This window comes from Arachis hypogaea, chromosome 8 (assembly GCF_003086295.3).
Source record: "Arachis hypogaea cultivar Tifrunner chromosome 8, arahy.Tifrunner.gnm2.J5K5, whole genome shotgun sequence".
NCBI classification, from domain to species: Eukaryota; Viridiplantae; Streptophyta; class Magnoliopsida; order Fabales; family Fabaceae; genus Arachis; species Arachis hypogaea.
The window spans coordinates 45889841-45911967 of NC_092043.1; the positions used below are offsets into that span (position 1 = coordinate 45889841).

At 27.3% G+C, this 22127-nt stretch overlaps 1 protein-coding gene across 1 annotated transcript; it reads left to right on the forward strand.

Moving 5' to 3' along the window:
- Positions 1-19065: 19065 nt before the first annotated feature.
- Positions 19066-22032, forward strand: LOC112707806 (FCS-Like Zinc finger 10). Its single transcript, XM_025759778.3, has 3 exons — positions 19066-19365; positions 19878-21006; positions 21421-22032. The coding sequence occupies exons 2-3, from the start codon at positions 19898-19900 to the stop codon at positions 21581-21583; spliced, it is 1272 nt and encodes a 423-aa protein (XP_025615563.1). The 5' UTR covers positions 19066-19365; positions 19878-19897; the 3' UTR covers positions 21584-22032.
- The last annotated feature ends 95 nt before the right edge of the window (positions 22033-22127 follow it).

Genomic DNA, 22127 nt, shown 5'->3' on the forward strand with positions numbered 1-22127 from the left:
TAATTCACTCATTTTTATGTTGTAGTATGCATTTATATATAGAGAGAGAAGTGTTTTATACTAGTCTTGTGTGTGTTTTGTTTTAGACCATGTTTTTCCGATTTATACACGTACAAAATTGACATTTTTAAACTTCATTAAGTTAATTCATATTAAAAACTTGAGCCTTTTACTATTAAAAAAATGAGCCACTCATATTATGAAAAGATTGGCATATCATTAAATAGGCATCCTTTGTATAGCACATATTATGGAAAAGATGGTTGAATTGCGTTTCAAGTGGTTTGGATATGTGAGAAGAAGACCGATAGAACATCCAGTCAGGAGGGTGGATGAGATAAAAGATGGACAAAGGGCAAAAAGTAGAGAAAAACCTAAAAAGACCATCCATGAGGTGGTCAAACGAGATCTACATGTAAACGATCTCTCTGTAGACATGATACATGACAGAGCACAATGGCATCGTTTGATTCATGTAGCCGACCCCATTTAGTGGAACAAGACTTTGCTGTTGTTGTTGTATTAATATATGAAACTTAAAGTTTGGTCATTATTTCTTTAAAAAAAATCTTGCTAAGAACCATTGTTGTGATTTTTTTTGTCAAATTAAGTCCAATAAGAACTAAAATTTAAATTATATTTAAAATTCATCTTTATATTTTTTTAAGTAATTTTATCATATAATATTAAAAGATATTTTTTATTCAATATCTTTTTAAGTAAACTATTAAAATGATATCTAAAAGTTTACATTGCTGACAAAAAGAATCCTAAAAAAAGCTAACGACAAATAAGTTCATGAAAAATTTAAGAATGCAACAAAAAGAACTAAATATTAAATATATATTCCAAAAAAAGGTTTTAGATAACAAATTTTGATGTAAATTTTTGTAATCATTATTTAAAAAATAAAATATTTCCATCCTTAAAATTTGTAATTTTATGTTAAGTGAATTTTTAAAAAAAATTACTATGAATAACTATATTTTTAAAAAAATAGAAAGAAAAATCTAGAGATAAAATTTTGTTCTGAATTTTTTTGTGCAGCTTCCAAATATTTATTCAAATGCTACTACAAAAAAAAAAAATGAAATGGATAAATCGTTTGCTAAATACGAAATTTTTTTTGTCGCTTATAAAAAATACAATATTTATTAGTTATTTTGTCATATATTCAAATCATCACGAATTGTTTTGTCGATAACATCATTTAGAAATTTTTTTGTCACCGATAAAATCTTTTAAATACTAAATTAGTAGTTAATCCAATTCTTTTTATTTTTGGTATGGGTAAATTTTTTTTTGGTGATAGATATAGTTGAATTTTATTTATTTTTTGGTCAGATAGATTGAACAACATAATTTCAAGTATTACAAGACATTCATACTATACATATAGTTTGCCATTTGAGCTAAGGCAGTTGCTTAGTTGAATTTTATTTACACACATATAATATGTATGCTAGCTACTTTTCTTATTATTACATGTTGAATAAGTTACTATTTGTATTTATAAAAGATACAGACGCTAACAAATATACACATATAAGAATAAAACGATAATTATAATCACGTAAGATGGTTTTTGTGTGCCAAGAATACTCGGACGTTGGTTATACGCAATTGGTCTATTAGAATACTTTTGGCACACGTAAGCCATCTTCCGTAGTTACAATTGTCGTTTTATTCTTATATGAATACATTTGTCAGCGTCTATATCTTTCATGGATACAAATAGTAATTTATTTACTAAGAAAAATATAAAAATAAACCCAAAATTAATATGATCTGGATGAAGTATCTTTATTTTTAATTTTTTTTTTATCATATCCACTCGCCAATACTCGCAATAAATTGCTATCTCATATATAAGGCAAAATTCAAATTTTAACCCTTATTTAAATGGGTAAATGAGTTGGTTACTCGACCAACTCAAATTTTTTTTTTAGTTTCTCACAATATCTCATAACCTAGCAGGCAATAGATCAAGAACTAATCCGCAATGGCTCTAAGCTTTATTAAAAGTTTGTTATTAACCAAAGAATTGTATACATAAAATGGAATTTAAACTCTCGACACTTATTTAAGTGAACGAGTAAAATGATCACTCGGCCAATTCAAATTTTAAATTCATTACTTATTTTTCACATTTATTTGCTTCTCTTTTCTTTTTTCTTTTAGGTGAACTACTTTTCGTTTTATCTTTAGGACATGATCTATTTGCTTTTCCGTTCATGCATATATTATATATATATATATATATATATATATATATATATATATATATATATATATATATATATTTTGGACAACAAGAAACTAATATTTACCCATCTAACATATGGGCTTATGACTAATGTCTAATAGGAACATTAAAGTAATGTCCAAAATAATCTCTAAAATTTTTAACATTGAAGAAGGGTGAGAGCAATGTGCAATGGGCATTAAGGAAGGCAGGGGCGGACCGTGTGCACATGGTGGTGTCAGAGGAGCAAGGTCGGTTGTTCGTGAGGATCTATGACGGTTTCAATGGCCCCAACACGCCGTAGTTCTTGATGGGTCACCTTTACCATTGCTGTTCACATTGAGTTTCAGAAATTGTTTTGAAAAGCTGAATTTCTTGCCTTAAATTTTGTTCTTGATTATGTACATAAGAGTGTTATCTTTTAGAATGATGATACAACAACTACACACATCAATAACCATTTTAATATTGTTGAAGTCAGCTTGTTGCTGCCAACCTCTATATGCAACATTGCTTCTGAACAAGGTTGGTTCATTTTTTTTTTGTTTTTTACTTCATTAAACGAAATTGAAGTGAAGTGAATGTTTCTTCTAAATTGATGATATTTGATCATGAATTTGTATTATGTATTGTTTATTATCTTCTATTATATTGCTTATTTGGTTTGAACTATGTAGTGTCATCGAAAAAAGAGGAGTCTCTAAAATTAGTCCACAACTATGGACTCTGATACTATCCAAAAAATCATAAAAAAGTGAATGTTCCATCTATACTTAAAATCCTTGAAAAATGAAAGAGACAAAAAAAAGAGCAAACTTAATAGCATTGAGGCAACACTATGGTAAGAAGCAGGTTCAATTCAAACTATAAAGATGAGAAAAAGGAGAGAATAGAATAGGGGAAGAAGAACAAATGATAAAGATAAAAGATTTGAGAATTAGAGTTTTATAATTGTGTATGGATCAATTTGAGTTAAATTTATTGTTTGTCCACATCAGTTTATAACAGACTGTCAAGTTGATATTTAACTGCACACATCGTCAACGTTAAAATGGCTGATGATATTTAGACTAATAGAAATTTATATTTTTGAGTAAAAAATATATTTAGTCATCTTAAAAAATAAAGGACTTAATTAAAGTGAATTAAAATTTTCAATAACCATTTTAGACATTACTTCTAGAAATATTAGATTTGATCAATTCATCAGTGAACTATGAAAATAAAATCAATTTCAAAATCGACACAGTTAATTAAGTGGCATCTTTTACATATTAATTTACCTCACCCAATTGAGAGGTGGGAACTACCGTTTGATGTATATTTCAAATTGACGATGTTGTGATCTTCCTGTTATCTTCCAAATCTTTCAAATAAGGATAAGAATCCCTACAAAAATAACAAAGCTTCAATATTTAAGTACTTGATTTGGGATTTGAATGCCAAAACCAAATTTGCATTTCGTTCTGCCAAACAAATCCATTGCATTTGGAATAAAATCTAATAAACTATTGCTAATCACGAAGATTACTTAAGGAGCATGTCATGTTTATACTTTAATTTCATGTTCACGTGTATTCATTCATCACTAAACTGACGGCAGTGGTTACGAAACCATACAAAATTGCATAAAATAATGCTACGCTTCATAATACTCCTGCGAGAATATTTTGGTACTTGGGACTTGGGAGCATAGGGGGGGCTCACATAGAGACGTTAAGAAAATAAATAAATGATGATCGCATTGCACCAAAAGAATAAATAAAGGAAAAGTATAGGTTACCAAGAGAGAGTCTGCCAATTATTACCAATACGTGATAAATTAGGATTAAACCATGATTAACTTAGATGTGGCTTTATTTAGTAGATGAGCTTCATGTCCAGCCCAACTCAAGTTGGCAGATTTTGGCAGATAAAAAGTTGGTAACATAACACTATTGATAAATAAATTAGGGGGAAATAATGACGGCAGAAAATAAATTTTCCTTTATTATACTGATGAAGTGGTTGGTAATATATTTTACTATCTTTTTGTCGTTTATCGTTTGTGTTTGGTAATTGCCCTACCGGTTCATGTTTGTTTAATTTAGCTGTTTTTTTTTTAAAAAACCATAATATTTCTCATCCCGGTAAATTAAGGGTTAATACGCTGCAGCTCTGAATTTTTTGTCGCTAAATAATTTGTTATATATACAAAATAAAATTCCAACCTCACACTTTAAACAAGTAATTTAATTACTTAATTAGTCTAAATTAAATATAGTAAATATTCTCTTATTAATTTGTGTTTTTCTTAACGGTCTATTTAAAAATTTTAATGGTATGAAATTAAATTAAATTTTATTAAAAATTAAATTTTAATCCAAATTAAATTAAATTTTAGGATTTAAAATAAATTAATAAAATTACATAATTGAATTGAATTTTAACATTTATAGTGAATTTACAAAAATATTTTATCTTTAAAAAGTTGGAGTGTCACGTAGGGTATTTTAATTTTGTCACATAAAAAATATTTTACGTGAGTATAAATTTAGTTTAGATTTAGCGTGGGTATATATATCAATATTTTTATTTTTTATAAATATAAATAGTTATTTATTCTTGAAATTAATTAAAGCATTGGGGCGGGGGATTAATTAATTGTAAAATTTGTTGGTGTATTTGTTTTTTACTTCACATCTAAAAAGAATGTAATAATAAAAAATTATAAAAATATATGTTACATAATTGTTTCTTTTAGTTATTCATTTATATAAGAATGAGTACATTAAGAAGAGTAGACAAAAAAAAAAGGGTACATTAAGAAGAGTAAACAAAAATTGAACGAGAAAGGTGTGATGATAATACTTTTACGGGTGGCAATTCAATTATCGACTTTCGTATTTTAAATATTAGTAGGCCAATTTTTAAGTGGGGAAACTCAATTGAGATGCGAAACTGTATTCTTAATTCATTATGGCTGCAAATTCTAACATCTTAAACTTTTTGTCACTAAATATTCAAATAAATTATTTCAAAATTTGTAAGTTGGTTAACTCTTAACTTTAAACATTAATATTATATTGAACTTAGAGAATTCAAATACATTTAAAACAAACTCTATATGAGTAAAAAACTTCAAAATTTAGAATAGACATTGATAATATTTTACCAAAAATATTGAGATTAATTTCATATCCCAAAAATCCGTTTTTATTTTTATTTTTATTTTTTATGTGTGATTTCTTTCTTTTAAGCCATGTTTCTTTGACGCTTTCCCTAAGTTAGTTCATTTTAGCATGAATATTAACTTGTGGTAGGTAGGAATCTCCAACATGAATAATTTGGGGTATAGTCATGTAAATTTAGGACAAACTGATAGAAGTTGTTTCTTTAACTATTACTTTCAAGTAATTTATCAACAATAAACTCAACATAATATTATTATGAATATTGTTATTAGAATATCAAAAGTCAACTACTAATTAACTGTCATATATAAAGACATAGAGTTTTTGGAAAAAATTGATTATACTAATGTAAAAATTTTAATATTTTATTACAACAGATTTAATTAGTTTGTGAGTTGTGAAATAAAATATTTTATATAATTAGTTAATTATGCAGATTCTTCTAAAAGTTATTTATTTATTAAACATAAAATTAAATATATTTGTAAAATATCTTTTCATTAACATTACGTTAGGGCAAATTATATTAATAAATTAATTAAAACTCTAAATTATACAATTACAATAATTAAGATTTCCTTACATGCGATCGAACGCAATTTTTTTTTATATAAACTGCGACGAATTGTGGTGGTTTATGCTTTAAGTGTAATTTTTTATAAGTTGTAGCGGTTTATATACATGGTTTATTCTATAAATATTAGTTGAATATTATTATGATGTAGAATGAATAAATACAATGTCCAATGAAAATACTTTTTTAGCTCTTGTGCATTATACAGAAAAAGATTCAGAAGAGCAAAAGAGAGAGTATAAATTTTATAGACAAGGAAGCATTCAGTGTTTTTATTCGTTCATTAAATAGTTTCGTCGATGTCCAAAGCAATATACTACAAAAACTTGAGGTGTGTAGAACGAAATAGGTAGAGAAATTAGTTTACAAGATTCCCATTGCCATTGTGTAAAGTGGTGTGAAGTACGATACATTTGTCATAGGATCTGATGAAGATATGCAAGTCCTTTTTCATTGTCGAAGAAGTTTTTCAGAGGTGAGAATCCATGAGTTGTTTGCGAAGTTGGAAGATGTTATCACCAATTGAAGCTTGCAGTTGATTTAAACTACGATGATGGGGATGCATGTGGTATCGGATATAATCGTTCCTTTTGGTGAGCTAGTGGTTGTGATGGCTGGTAGTCCTCACATGGTTGCTGTTGGTGAGGGTGACAGCGAACCAGATCAGGTTGAAAATACAATGAGAGAGAATGATTCAGAGGAGGAACCTGTTGAAATAGTGATGAGGATCAAAGGAGCAATCCACGTACACAGCATGGTCCATCAAGTTTCGGCACACTTTTCGACACTAAATTTGGATGCGATGGCACAACACTAGACTTTGAGTCTGCTTTTGATGGCTAGAGATTGCATGGCACAAATGCTCTGATAGAATTTATGATTGGACAGTCATTCCAGAATAAAGAGAAAGTTGTTCTTAATGTCAAGATTTATAGCTTTGTCATGCAGTAGAGCGCAGAGTGACAGAATCATACCATCTTAAGTACCATATAAAGTGCAAGGAGTTTGGTAGATGCTGCAATTGGTTGATACGAATCTCACTTTGGCAAAGAAAAAAAACCTAGGAGGTTAGGAGGTATAAAAGGCCTCACACTTGTTTAAACACGTTGATATCAAGCGACCACAGACAATTTGATTATCATGTGATACGTGCTTTCATCTTTCTGTTGATCGAGGCAGATGCTGTGATAACTATAAAGGTCTTGCAGCAAGCAACGGATGAAAGTTATGGTTTCAGACCTACTTACAGAAAGGTTTGGCTCACGAAGCAGAAGGTAATAGCACAGATATATGGAGATTGAGAGGAGTCTTACGACAAGTTGCCATGATGGATTTTCGGTGTGCAGTCTACCATGGCAGGAAGCATTGTAGTGTTAAAGACTTCTCCAATTAGAGTTGGTGATCAGGTTGATGATTCTATAGTGTACTTTCATTGTCTATTATGGATGTTCCTTGTGTATCAATGCCTTCTAGCATCGTAAGACACTTGTCAGCATCGATGGAACTCATTTGTATGGCAAGTATGGAGATAATTTTCTAATGGTAATTGCACAGAATGGGAACTCGAATATTATCCTGGTTGTGTTTGCACTTGTTGAGAGTGAAAATGCAAAATCGTGGTCTTTTTCTTGTCCAATCATTTGCCAACACGTGACTCTACAGCAGGGCATTCTTGTTATCTCTAATAGGCACAATGGGATCAAGGTTGCTTTGGAGGCCCTGATGGTGGTTGACTTCCTCCGAGTGCTTATCAAGCATTATGTATTCGCCATATCGTAACAAACTTTACTTTGAGTTTTAAGGGTAAGGATGCAAAAAGGCTACTCGTTAATGCAGCATATCCAAGAGATGGAGGTTGAGTTTGACTATTGGTTTGATACTATGAGGACTTGGTTGTGTGATTGGGCAAACAGAATAGATTACAACAAGTGGACCAAACACCAGGATAGTGGGAGGCGCTTCAGACGTATTTTCGAGTGTATTAACTTTGTTCTGAAAGGCACAAGGAATCTTCTAGTAACTTCATTGGTGAAGTCCACCTATGGGAGACTTGCAAAGTTATTTGTTCTCCGAATGCAAGCTACAGAGGCACAGCTAGGGACTAGTCATGAGTTCTGCCAGGTCCTGAAGAAGGCAATATAGTGCAACATGAGGGATTCAAGATGCTTCACTATCATTTTGTTTAATAGGTATCACTTTGAGTACACTGTGGCTGAGATGACTCCAACCGGTAACTTCTCGCTTGTCTCATACCAAGTTTCACTTAGGAACCATACGTGCGATTGTAAGTATTTTCAGGGCATCCATTTTCCATGTTGTTATGCCATCGCATACTGTGCTCACTCGCGAATTAACTGGGCGAGATATATTCATGATTTGAATACTGTATGACCGAGGTCTTCAATGTGTACAAGATGGTCTTCACCCCTACCCATTCCAGAAGGGTTTTGGCCACCGAATGATGAGTCCGTCGTCATTCCTAATCTTGGAATGAGACGTGCAAGTGAAGGGAGTCCAAGAACCACCAGAATTCATAACAACATGGATGAGGCTGATCTTAACTAGCACAAGCGATATGGTTTCTTCAGGTAGCCTGGTCATACTCGGAGGAACTGTGACCAGCGAAGATCCACTGTAGGCAATAACATTTAGTTTATAGTTTTTGTTTTTATAATTTATGTACTTGTTTTAGCCTATTTTCGTACTATGTAGGTTTTTTTATGGTTATGTAGTTGTTTCACTTTGTTTATCTTTTGTACTTTCAACTAGTCTTTTAATGGTTATGCACTTCTTTCAATTTGCTCTAATTTGTATCCATTTAGACCTGAATTATTAATTTAACATGCGACTCACATAACTTATAATCACATACCAGTGCCATAGTATTTATCATAATAACATTCATAAATGCATAAACAAAGTTCAAACATAACAAAAATACATAATAGGACACATATCAACAATAAATTAAACATAACAAGTGACTGAGAAACTAACAACCTTAGATAGCCTACTACTCATCATCATCATTGTCGTCAACATCATGCACAAATCCAAGTAGTAAATGAGACCTGATGCCACATCTAAGCGGCCGTCTCACCCTGTGGCCTCTCTGTACTTGATATCAGTTGCTAGTGGAGGAGATAGAGCACCAAATGCTGATGGAGGCGTCCCCCCACCCCAATGCAAATCCCATGTCATATGGACCTGTGACTAGCTCATTCAGGTCCGCTATGAAATGTGGCTACAGCTCTGCTATCTGTGGCTGCACCAGTGGCATATGTGGATGCACCTCTAGCATCTGTGGTCTGTAATGTTATCCCTCGTCTTCTCATAGCATATCTGCAATCTCCGCATAGAATTGAGAACCTCCATACTGCTCCTCTATGGGGCTAGGACTATCGAAATCGGCGAACATCATATTAGAAGGGTTGCTGAACAGCTGATTGCAAGACCCCACAAACATCTGACTATTAGCTAGAACCTGCAAACATCTGTCTACTAGATCCACCAACTTTGAATGTGCCTCCATCATAGCCAATCTCTACAAGACCTTCACTAGCTCCCACATCGCCATTAGCACCACCTTGACTGCCTCCCACATCTTTTTTCACTTTGCTTTGTCTCATCATAAACCATTACGAGTAAAAGAGGTATATGCATTGTTACGCTTTTAAAGAAATTCGCAACATGTCACTGCAGTTTATGTGAAAATTAAGGTTGCACACGGCTCAGATATAACTAAAATCTCGATTCGATCCTCAACAAATTTTCTAATCGAATATCGGATATATCCGCAAAATAGAAAATATTTTAAAAAACTTATTTCTAATAAATTTAGAGCATTACAAATTAGAAACTTTATATTAAAAAATTATACAAAATATAAATATAGGACCGGAGAAAATATCATTTCGCTTAAAATTAAGTAGTTATCTTGTTAAAAAATATTTTAACAAATAATTTTTATAAAAAAAATTATACTATTAAATAATTATTATACTTTTTTTGAACAAACGAGTTCAACACAATAAAGTAGAGCAAAAAGATGAACTAGGACACAAAATTCGCAACCAAATTAAACAAAATGTGAGATATATATCTCGAATGTCATTTTCGGGATGGCTATCAATAACAAAAGGATCCACACTAGTCCATGCATTAGAACTAGCAATCGATCTATGAAAAAATTCTTCTATACCTGAGTCCTTGTTATGAAAGATTTGCCCGTTCCTTTTCCTTTCTAGCTAGATATTTCAAATAATTGAAAAAAAAAAACAAATGAACTACTTCTTACGCTCTTCCTTCTTAATAAAGACATATGTCTAACTTTAAAAATTTTATTGTGAACTTAAAATTGCCCACAACCTCTCAAAATTAGGTAGCCATATATACCATATTTTTTTATGTATTATTATATTATATGTTAATTTTTTTAGAGAGTGAAATGTGTGAGATGCGCTGGAAAAAAAAAGAAATTTTTTAAGTTTTCAAATGAGAAAACAGATCAAATTTGCGGATATAAGTATAATATTCATGAGATTTAGATCCTCTAAAGTTTGAATTTTATTTTAAAGAGTAAAGTGTGATCTTTTATCATTGAATAGTTTCTCTTTCATATTTATTTTTGATCCCACCTATGAAATCAATAGTGAGAGATCATATTTTACTTTTTAAAATAAAATTCAAACTTTAGAAAATCTAAATTTATATTCGTGATTCAATTTTATTAGAGTGTGAATTAAATCGATTCGATAATTTTGCAAATCAAATAATATTCAAAATTTACGGATCAGATGCAGATATTATCCCATCTTTATTCACTCTTGATAAAAATTTCTAAAATCCTACAAGTTGTGAGTGTTTATATAGAAAGAAAATTATACTTGTATATAAACAAATATCAGTTGTAGTAATTGTATAATTTAGAATCTCAATTAATTTAATAATGTAACTTCCTTTTTATATAAATATTTGGTAGAAGTAGGGTGTTGGCGTGATGATTATTATTTCTTGCAAAATAAGAAGCAGAGGCAGCAGATATAGCATAGAAGCCTTTATTGGTATGGTAGCCCGGCTAGGTAGGGTTTCTATTAAGTTATAGCCATATATAGGTAGCTAGCTATTGATAGCGTGCATATTCAATGTAGATGTTGAACCTATGCACTGTTTTTACATTTTTCTTGGATCTATAACCCTTTTCCACATACACCTTTGCCAATTGAATGCCTGTCACATTCCAAAAAGCCATTGAGAGATAAATTATAAAATAAAATAAAGTTTGTTTTCAAATTTGAAGCTCCAAGTTTGGGTTTCACATACTGCTACTATCGCCCAATTAACATGGCTTTTGTAATTATCAAGTGGATTAATTTCAGCAATATAAGCTGGATTTCAAAGGTCGAAGAAGAGAGGCACGGTGTCGTGTAGTTGTAACTTGTAACTCGTAGTTGGTTATGCGCAAAGGAGGAGTAAAATGTTCTTTGCTGGTTAATGTTATTTTCTTTCTGGACGTAGGTTCTTTTTTTACTCATAATTACAGGAGTCAAATCTGATTCTTTTTCAAGTTATTTTTTTACTTATTTTAAATATTTAATTATATTTTTTCTATTTAATATATATATTAGGGATCTAATACTTTTAGTATATAAAAAAGAATTAATTTGTGTTAATTCAAATATATTTAAAAATAAAAATAAATATTAATCACCTAATATTTCTTATATAAACATTTCTATACTTATATAACTGTGCTATTTTAATTTAATAAATTATATACTAATCCTTAAAAATATAAAAAAATAGTCCAGCCAATAGATATATGTGCTGTATGAGATGCTTGTTATATATAAAGAAAATTAGGGTATGATAAATAAATAATGATAAATAAGAAGACAATTATTGAAATTAAATAAAAATAAATAAATAAAGAAGAATAAATTAAAATTAAATAAAAGAGAATTATTATATTTTTATATAATTTTTTGTTGTAATAAAAAATAAATTTACTCAATCTTATTTGTAGATATTATAGTTTAGGATAAATTAAAATAATTGAACATAAAAAAATTATTCTATATTCAATTTAATTTTTTGATATGATAATAGGAGAACTCACTTAATTTCACTTATTTATACTATGATTTCATTACGAAATCAAAAAATAATTATTCATTCTTTTAATTTTTGTGTGATTGTTAGATTATTATAATAGCTTTAGAGGTATTTATACATCTCATATTAAGTTAAAAATAAAAATTCTAAATCCACTAATATAAAATCTAATCTACTAACTAAATAAAAATACATAAAATTAAACTAATATATAAATTAACAACTATAAAAATAATATTTGTATTCTTCATGTCATGGTCTACAATACATATTATAGTATTTAAATTGGTATATTTAATCTCTTATTCATGCTTTATCTCTTATATTTTGTCTTTCTATTAATTTTTTTTTATCTTCAAAGATTAAAACTAAAAAGATATATTAAATATCAAACTAAAAGCCTTATCTTCTTATCAATTTCTATATTAATTGTTATTATATAATTAATTAATTTTAAACCATAACATGAATAAAAAATGAATTAGTAGAAGATATAATACCTATTATTAATCCCCATTAGTTTTCAATAGTGTGAAAAGTTACCATCTCACTAAGGCTGCCTTTATTTTTAAAAATAAGATAGGACAAGACATTGAGAACAGAATACGATAAAATACTGATGGATATAAATATAAAATTTTGTGTTTTTATATTCTGTTTAGTAATAAATTAAAACAAATTATGAAAATTCAATTTATTTTTATTTTTTTCATTCAAAAAATTTAAGATGAAAAATATAATAATAAAAAATATAATTATAAAAAATTAATAAAAATAATAAAAAAATAAATTGTATTTTTTGTTAATATCTCCGTATCTTTTCTATTAAAAAAAACATAAAATACACTAATTTAATATCTCTGAATATATCATTTTTTCTACCAAACACGATTTTATGTGTCAATATCTCTGTCGTGTCTGTTCCTGTAAACAAACACAACCTAAATGCTTTTGTAGCTAATTAGCATATATAGTAACGTGCGTGGTTTACTTAACACATGAAAAATAGTAGTTTTAAACTTATAATTGAATATTGATCATGGATAAGCGATGATTGTAGTCTTTATACTTTATAGTAATAATACCAGGTTGGTTTCGTAAAAATATCTCTCTATACTAAATTACTCAATTATTAACTGATAAACGAGTTTGCTTTTTCGATTGGAATTATTTTTAAGATTAAAATCTAGATTGAACTTTGGATTATTGCTTTGTGTGCCTCAGTTAATAGCCAAATGAAACAAAAAAGAAATTCCTATTATTAATTAGTATGACTAAATATATAATTTTGCTAACAAGTGTTTTAAAGTTCTTAATATAGACGATTTATATAAAAAAATTAATTTTAAAAAGTCTAATATATTTATTTTGCACTTAATAAAAATTAAAAGGTTTTAAAATATTTTAAGAATATAATAAATTTTTTTGAATTTTTTGATGTATTTAATTAATATATTAGAAATATAAAAAATTGTATTTTTAATCATTTTTAATAAAATATTTTTTAATAATATTTTTAATATATATTTTTAAAATTAAAAATACCATTTATATACTAAAATTAGTCACTAAAATTAACTATTAATATATATATATATTATTTAATTTATTTATAATGTGTATTTATATTTTAATATATATATATATATATATATTATATTAATAACTAATTTTTATAATTAATTTTGATGTCCAAATAATATAATATAATTATATTAAAATACGAAAGAGTAATAAAATCTTTAAAATAATCAATAAGTTTTTTTAATAAGAAATTAAACTCTTAAAGATAAATAATACTTAAAGTTAAATGACGTTAATTTTCTAGAATGATAAATAATTCAGAAGCAATATTATTAAAAAAATATTAGACAAAAAATAAATTTTATTATTTTTAAATATTAATTAATTATTAATATTTAAAATATAAAATAAAATATATTATTAAAATATTAAATAAAAAAGTTAAAATAAAATAATTAAATTAATAATTAAATAATAACTAAAAATAATAAATTTATATAATAAATTAATAACTAGAAATTTGTTATAAAAAATATTAAGAAATTAATAAATTTTATAATTTATAATTATTAATTAATTATTATTAATATTTTTAATAATATAAAATTATTTATTTATTTATTTATTATTAATTAAATATTAATTAAATTTTAATAAAAATATCGGTTCTTAAACCATTTTTTTTTATATTAGTAATTGAGAATCGAAAAGTAAAAAGTAATCAAAAGTGTAAAAGAACAAAGTCTAAACCAACACGCCATTCATATTATAACACGTGTTTAAGGCACTGGATCCGGACTTGCATAAAAGGCAGCATAGAAATATTTAAAAAAAACAAATTCGGTACCAAAAGAAAAAAGAAAAAATAAATAAATGGTAAATTGCATTGTAGAAGAATCTTGCAATGAGGACCGTTGGATTTATATGGAGATAGAAGATGAAGGTGCACACGTGCCTGCCCTCCTTAACTCTCTTTCTTTCTGAGTACTAAAATCTAATCATGAAAAGCTGAGTTTCAGAAAACGACAACCACCACCGAGAACACATAAAAAACTAAAAAGGTTAAAAACACTACTAACACACTGATTGATTGGTAAGCCACTTTCAAGTTAAAAGTTTTCGGTATTCTTATCCCCATAATGTGATGCGTACAGTATAATTAATTATAAAAAATAATTATTAATATAAAATATATATTTATCTATATTTTAATAAAACATATTATCTTAATTTAACATTAATATTTTTAATGAATAATATATGTTCTAGTTTTTTAATTAAAATAATTTAAATATATAATAAATTAATAATAATTATATTTTATATTTTTATATAAAAGTATTTAATGTATAAACATAATTATTAAATTAATATTAATTTTTTTAAAGAATTTTTACTGTTTTTAAAATACTGATATTTTAATAATTTTAATCGTTAATTTAATGATTTTAATTATAAAATATATATAATATATTAATTAAAATTATTATAACATTGATATTTTAAAAATATTTAAAAAAATTTCAATTTTTTTTCTATTACTATTCTTTGAGCAGTTGTGGGCCCATTTTAATTCAGTCAACTGACCCATGAGCATGGCCCATTGTCAGTTTTATTCAATCATCACACACCCTCTCTTTTGTCGTTTTCTGATCACTCTCACTGCAAAAGACACACTGTTCATCCTTAGTGTTTAATTTATTTTTTTTCTTTCGATGCTGACAAATGGTTAAAAAGAAGATTGGTTTACGTTGCCACCAAGGCAAATTTAATTGAGTAAAGTTCACTAATAATTTAACAGTATTTTTTGAAATTTTATAAAAAATTAATTTTGATATACTGGTTGTATAAAATAATTTTATCATAAATTTTAGAATTATACTAAATTAGTCAATTTAATTATGTTAATTGAAAATCGATTACCAAACCTGTCCCAATTCAAACAAAAATTGTTTGGCAACCAATAAAAAAATTAACTCATCGGTCGAATCGATAAATTTTTTTATAGTTAATTGATCTAAAATAATAAAATATAAAAATTAATTTTTTCTAAAAACATATTATTTTATTAAATTGAATATCGAATAAATTTTTAAATATTTAAATATTTTATTTTTACGGTTTAATTATTAATTTAATTTTCAAAATATTGATAAGTTTTACTTATACATTTGATTATATAATATTACATAAATAAAAATAATTATTTTTAAATTAAAAAAAATGTAGTTAAACAACTATTTAAAATATTTGATATCCGTACATCATTAAACTCAACTTATAAATATATTTTAAAAGAATGTTATATTTTAAAGTATTCCTTAAACTTTAGAAATCAACTAATATTATTAATTTTTACATATTTATCTATGTTTATACTTAGCTTATTTTTTATTAGAATAATTAATTACTAAAATAATTGAATTTTATGCAATGAATGAAATAATAACATTTCTTATATTAGAATAATAATTTTTCCCATAAAAATAACCAAGCTATTTTATTTTCAATAATCGACCTTTCATAATATAACCACAGTATATGGATAAATAAATTTATTTATTCATGTACGACGATTAAACTCCACCCACATATTCAAAAATTTTTTCGAACATGTAATGAAACAATAAATATTATTAATAATCAAATTGAAAATTTTCAACACTCAACATAGTACAAAATAAAAATTAGTGCAAAATATCAATAATTTGGAATAATTAAACTCTTTTGACATGTGTAATTAAACATTTAAAACAGATATTTTGAAACTCTCTGCTATAGTATATTCAAAAACATATAAATATACATGGGGTTTTTTTCTTTTATAAAATATATTTTTTTTAAATTCTCAAAACAAATTAAAAGAACATTATGGCACATTTGAATCATATTAGTATATTTTTATTTTTTAATTAATTTAATTTTATTTAAATAATTTAAATTTTTTATTTAAAATTTAAATTGATATAATTTAAATTAATAATTTAATTTAATTTAATAAAAATACTCATATTATTATATTATATAATTAATTATATTTATTGAGTCTTAAAAAAATTAACCGTCTAATTTTAAATTAAAAAAAAGTGTATCTATATTATTTTATATTAAAACTTTTAAATAACATATTCTTATTTTTTAGAATTTTCAATTTAAATAAACGTACTAATATTATTTTAAATAATTTTAAAATTAATATAAATATGTTTATTTAAAATTTTGTAATTTTAATCTTTTAAATAAACATGAGAGTATTACCAATGGATGGTCATGAATCTTGAGCTTTGTCTTAAAAGGGATTAACTTATTTAGAATATCAAAAAAAAAATTTCAAGAAAAACTGCATTTTTAGAAGTTCTAAAGTGAACTTTATGGGAAAAAAAAGAGATTATAGAAAATAAATATTTTTTAATTTATTTTGGGAATTAAATATTTTTATATTTTATACAAAATGAAAAAAGTCCAATATATTTAATTTTTCTTATAATTCATTGAAAAACGAAATAAAAAATACTATACTAAGTGATTTGTAACAAATTTGTGGTGTTTATGTAATCCTATTATATTTAATATATTAAAAATAAAAAGTTTTATTTTTATATAAATACTTGTATGTTGTATTTTTTACTTTTAAAATAATACATAAGAATGAAACCTGTGAACTAGTAAATTTTTTAATTAAACTTTAATCTTTATCAATAATTAGATGGTAACAGTAACAAACAGTAATAAAGGGAATAAGATTCTTAATCATTGTCATCGCTTACCCCCTTGCCTTTATCATAGTCACTTTTCATTTTGGGATTCTTACATTTTTATTATATAAAAAAAAGTATAGGGACGAGTTAATAATTCAGAAATTACACGAGCAACGCGTAAACTATTAAATATATTAAGTAAGATGTTTTTTTAAAATAAATAAAAAAATTAATATTACTACTTTACATTAAAATACACTAAAAATTCATATTGGACTTTTGATGTTTATTAGCACCCATTTTACCCAATTTTTGTAGTAAGATGCTTGATAAAAAAACCCTTTAAAATTTAAATAGTTAAAATTTTCAATATATTTATAATGTATTTATTAACAAAAAACAATTAATCTTTTTATAAATAATAACCTTAACTAGCTTATTCAATGCACTTATTAAAATTGTAAATATGTTTAAAATTTAGCTACTGAGCACTCAAAATGTATAAGAGAATAAAAAAATTAAATTTTGGTTATTTTAATGAATTTTATTTTGTGGTTTTTTGTTATGAAAATGTTCTATTTGTAAATTGACTAAATTCCTAAGGACCATTTATTAGCAAGAGACATGTGTTTAAGCATAATGTGTAACAACTTAACCGGTAATTAATACTGTCTACAAGAAACTTAACCGGCAATTAATTACTGTCCATATTCATCATTATCAAGATGTAATGTGAGGCCAATTCTTCAACCAAAAAAGGAATTCAAGATTTCAAGGCCAATTCAAACACTTCCAATGTACTCTCAAATAAAAAAAGTTATTGTTACAAAAAAAAGTTAAAAATATTGTTAACAAATCATATTTTAAAATATTTGTTACGAATAGAAAAAAAATCGAAACTTGTAATGTTTATATCTATAATTTTTTTATATTCTTAATAAAGTTTGCTAATAAAAATAGAGTCTAATTTTAATATATTAATAATATAAAATATTTTATATAATCGTTTAATCATATTTTTGTATAATTATTTTTATAAATAATATAAAAATTAGTTATTTTAAAATAAATAAAAAGCTATTGTTAATTTAGATATGAGATGTGTAAAAAATTATTTTTTATTTTTGATATTGAAATGGCACTTGCACTTTTTTAAATTGTGAATGGTTGTATGTTAATTTTAAATATGAAACTGTTTAATTTAAAATGCATAAATTCAACCTTTTAATTTGTAAAGAGTACGAAAATCAAACTCTTTAATTTCTTAAGTATAAAAATTAGATCTTTTAATTTCAAAAAAGTCGAATTCTCCAATTTTAGTTCCTTCCACAATTTTTAAAACATAAAAAAATTATAATATTAGAATATCACTCGTTTCATTTAAAAAAAAACCTAGAATTTTGTCCTAACGAAACTACTTGTGAAGTTAAAAATTTAATTCTAATATCATATTCATAAGTCATAACCCTTCACATCATGGATGAATTAATTAAAACAGAGTTTTCTTAATTGATGCAGATTACCAATTACTGTAACAAAGGTAACATAAAAAAAGTCACCAAAAAAAAGGTAACATAAAAAGAAAATAAAAGGGAAAAAAATGAAAATTAATGCAATGAACAATGGAGGTAAAATGGGGAACGTACAAACCACAAAAACAATTCTCAATTCTGTGGGCTGGTACAGAAGAAATTCAGCATTGTATTTGTATTCTGTATAGTACTACCACATTTATCTAGAGAAAGAGAGAGAAAGAGAGAGAAGAGTATTTCAGAAGCTCACTGCTTCGCTCTGATTTTGAGGCATGCATTAGCGAGAGAGAGAGAGAGAGTAGTGAGTTATGACCTATGAAGAGTACTAGTAACTGCAACAAGTTTCACAAACACATACTCCATTGTCATTTTCTTTTTTCTTTTTCTTTTTTCGTAACTGCATTTGTGTTGTGTTTTGTTTTGTGAGTTCTCTTCTTCATTCACAGCATCATCTCTCTCTGGTGTTCTTCATATTGAGAAAGAGACACAAAAGAAAGAATCCCAGGTGGGTTTTTCTTTTTTACTTTTTTTTAATAAATTTATTTCCTTTTGCTATGATTGTTCCATTTCCTTCTTCTTCTTCTTCTTGGTGTTTTTATTATTTTTATTTTTATGATGCTGTTCTGTTGCAGTGTGCTATCTCTGTTGTTGGTGTCCTTTATCATCATTTTTTTTATTTTTTATTTTATTTTTTATCCCCCCTTTTTCTTAGTTTCCATTTTGGGTCTTGCATGGTGGAAATTAATAGCTTCCATTTTCTTGAGCTTCTTCATTTATGTACTTTCATATATTTTTTGGGAGGTCAACACAGAATCTACCAATTTCAATGGTACTCCCCCCCCCCCTCCCCCCAACAAAGGAAAAAGGCATTAAATTTCATTTGATTAGTGTGATATGGATTCAAAGTTTCAAGCTTTATCCCTATTTAGTGTCATTTCTTTATCCATTCATACTTAAATTATTATTATTTTTAAAAAAATTGTTCATTCAATATATGTTGGTCTGATTATTGAACAGGTTCTTTTGTGTTTGAGATAATGCTGAGAAAGAGGAGCAGGTCACAGCAGAAGGATCAGAACCAAATGGATTCAAATTCTGATCACTATTCTCCTCAGTTCCTTGCTTTGGGGCAAAACAAAACTCAACAAAACCATTCAATTTTCAACAATGTCCCATGTCTCTTTGTTGGTTTTGGTCCTAAAGGTCTTTTAGATGCTGATTCAGTTAGAAGCCCTACTTCTCCATTAGATTCTAGAGTTCTTTCAAATCTTGGGAACCATGTTGTTAATATTAGGACCCCAAAATCATCATGTAATCAAAGGAGTTGGGATTGTTGCAAAGTAGGACTAAGCCTTATAGATTCATTGGAAGATTGTCCCAAGTTCAATGGGAAGATTCTAAGGTGTTCTGAGAGCAAGAACATTAGTGTTACTCCCAAGGCCTCAAATTGTGAAAAGGCCTATTTGGATTACAATTTTGATTCAACATCATCAAAGTCATTGCCTAAAGATTTTTGTAAGGCTCCTCCTCCTTTCACAACACAAAAAATTGGATCTATTCTCCAAAAGGGTGGTAGTGAGTCTAGTGTTCTATTTGAGATTGGAGATAGTGGCTTAGACCATGAGATTTTTGGGAAAACAAGGTCATGTTCATTGGATTCTTGTAGTCCGTTGAAGACCCTTTATTCTGATTTGGTTAATTCGTCGAATACCGATCCAAACAAGGACGATTTTGCTTTGAAAGATGTGGTTGTGATGAACACAACCACCCAATTGAGCTCCCCTCCTCATTTTATTGGAGGAAGCAAGAACTACTCAAAAAACACACTTTCCATGTGCTCTTGTTCCAATGAATTCATAAAGTCTTTATCAGCTAATGAGATTGAAAACTCTGAGGACTATACATGTGTGATTTCGCGAGGCCCGAATCCCAAAACAACTCACATTTTTTGTGATTGCATCTTGGAGACTCATCATGACAACAACGATGAGTTCAAGAATCATCTTAAAATTGAAGAGATGGAAAAGGAGAAGGGAGTAGTATCCCTGCTACAAACTCCAATCCATTATCCCTCTAGTGAGTTCTTAAGTTTCTGCCACCATTGCAAGAAGAAGCTTGAAGAGGGTAAAGATATTTACATGTATAGGTGAGTTATAACTTGGTACTATTACATTTCCATCTTGTTATATATTCTTAGTGATGATGTATGTAGCTTCTTAATAGTGAACTAAAGATCTTTCTAATTCAAAATTTCACTAACAATGGCATAGGTTATAATATAATTTATACAACATTCAAGAATTAGGACAACTTACATAGACCCCAAATAGGAAGAATCATATTACTCTATACACATTTATTTGTCGAGGAGAAACCATAAATCCTACTAATTTAGTATGTGTAGAAATTCCCTTAATTTAAAATCTCCCTCGCATCGATTGCCCGTTTGTGTAGGGATAACAATACAACCCGTACCTGCGGGTACCTACCCCTGTCTTCTTTGAATGATTGAATTTGATTCTAATTAAGATTTGGATGTTCTTTTACAACAACACTGCAGGGGTGAAAGAGCATTTTGCAGTCTAACATGCCGTGCCTTGGAGATCATGAATGACGAGGAGTTAGAGGAAGAATCAGATAATACTCCTTCTTCTAGGAACTCTCCAAATCAAGAACATGGTGAGAAACTTTTTGAGACTGGAATCATCACATCTAATAGATAGAACTATACTCGAGTCTAGTTCATATTCCTAAACTCCCCACAGTTCCTCTGAATTGAACAATGAGAAGGCGTGGACGCACCATGATCATCTGTTACACTATGAGCTGTTTTATGTGCATCTATCAGCAGCCATGGATGGTCATTTTGTACATCGTCGCGTTTGCATGCATCCGCCATTGTTGGTGTCTGATCAATTTTCAAGCTTTGATAGGGTCTTTGGTGGTTTCTGCTTCACGTTTAAGCTTCGGAGATTGGTTTCTTTCTTTTATATATGAAGCAGAGTTTGTATGTTATGAAAAACTGATTAGTAGCATGCTGAAATTAAACTATTGAAGGGTTGAAGCACATTTTTCCGGCTTCCCTTATCTTTTTGATGTTTGGTTGTAGTATCAGAAACTCTATGTTATTATCTATAACTTATAAAGAGGATTGGGGGGTTTGGCTTCCAAAGTTTTATTTCCATTTTAACACTAATCATATTTGGCTTTACTACTGATCTAAAAAATTGGTCAAAAAATAAAAGAAAAAAAAAGTATAATTACATG

Excerpts from the sequence above, each read along its gene's own strand:
- LOC112707806 (XM_025759778.3), top strand. The coding sequence starts at position 19,898 with ATGCTGAGAAAGAGGAGCAGGTCACAGCAGAAGGATCAGAACCAAATG. Across the intron at positions 21,007-21,420 it reads AAAGATATTTACATGTATAG|GGGTGAAAGAGCATTTTGCA; the intron begins GTGAGTTATAAC and ends ACAACACTGCAG.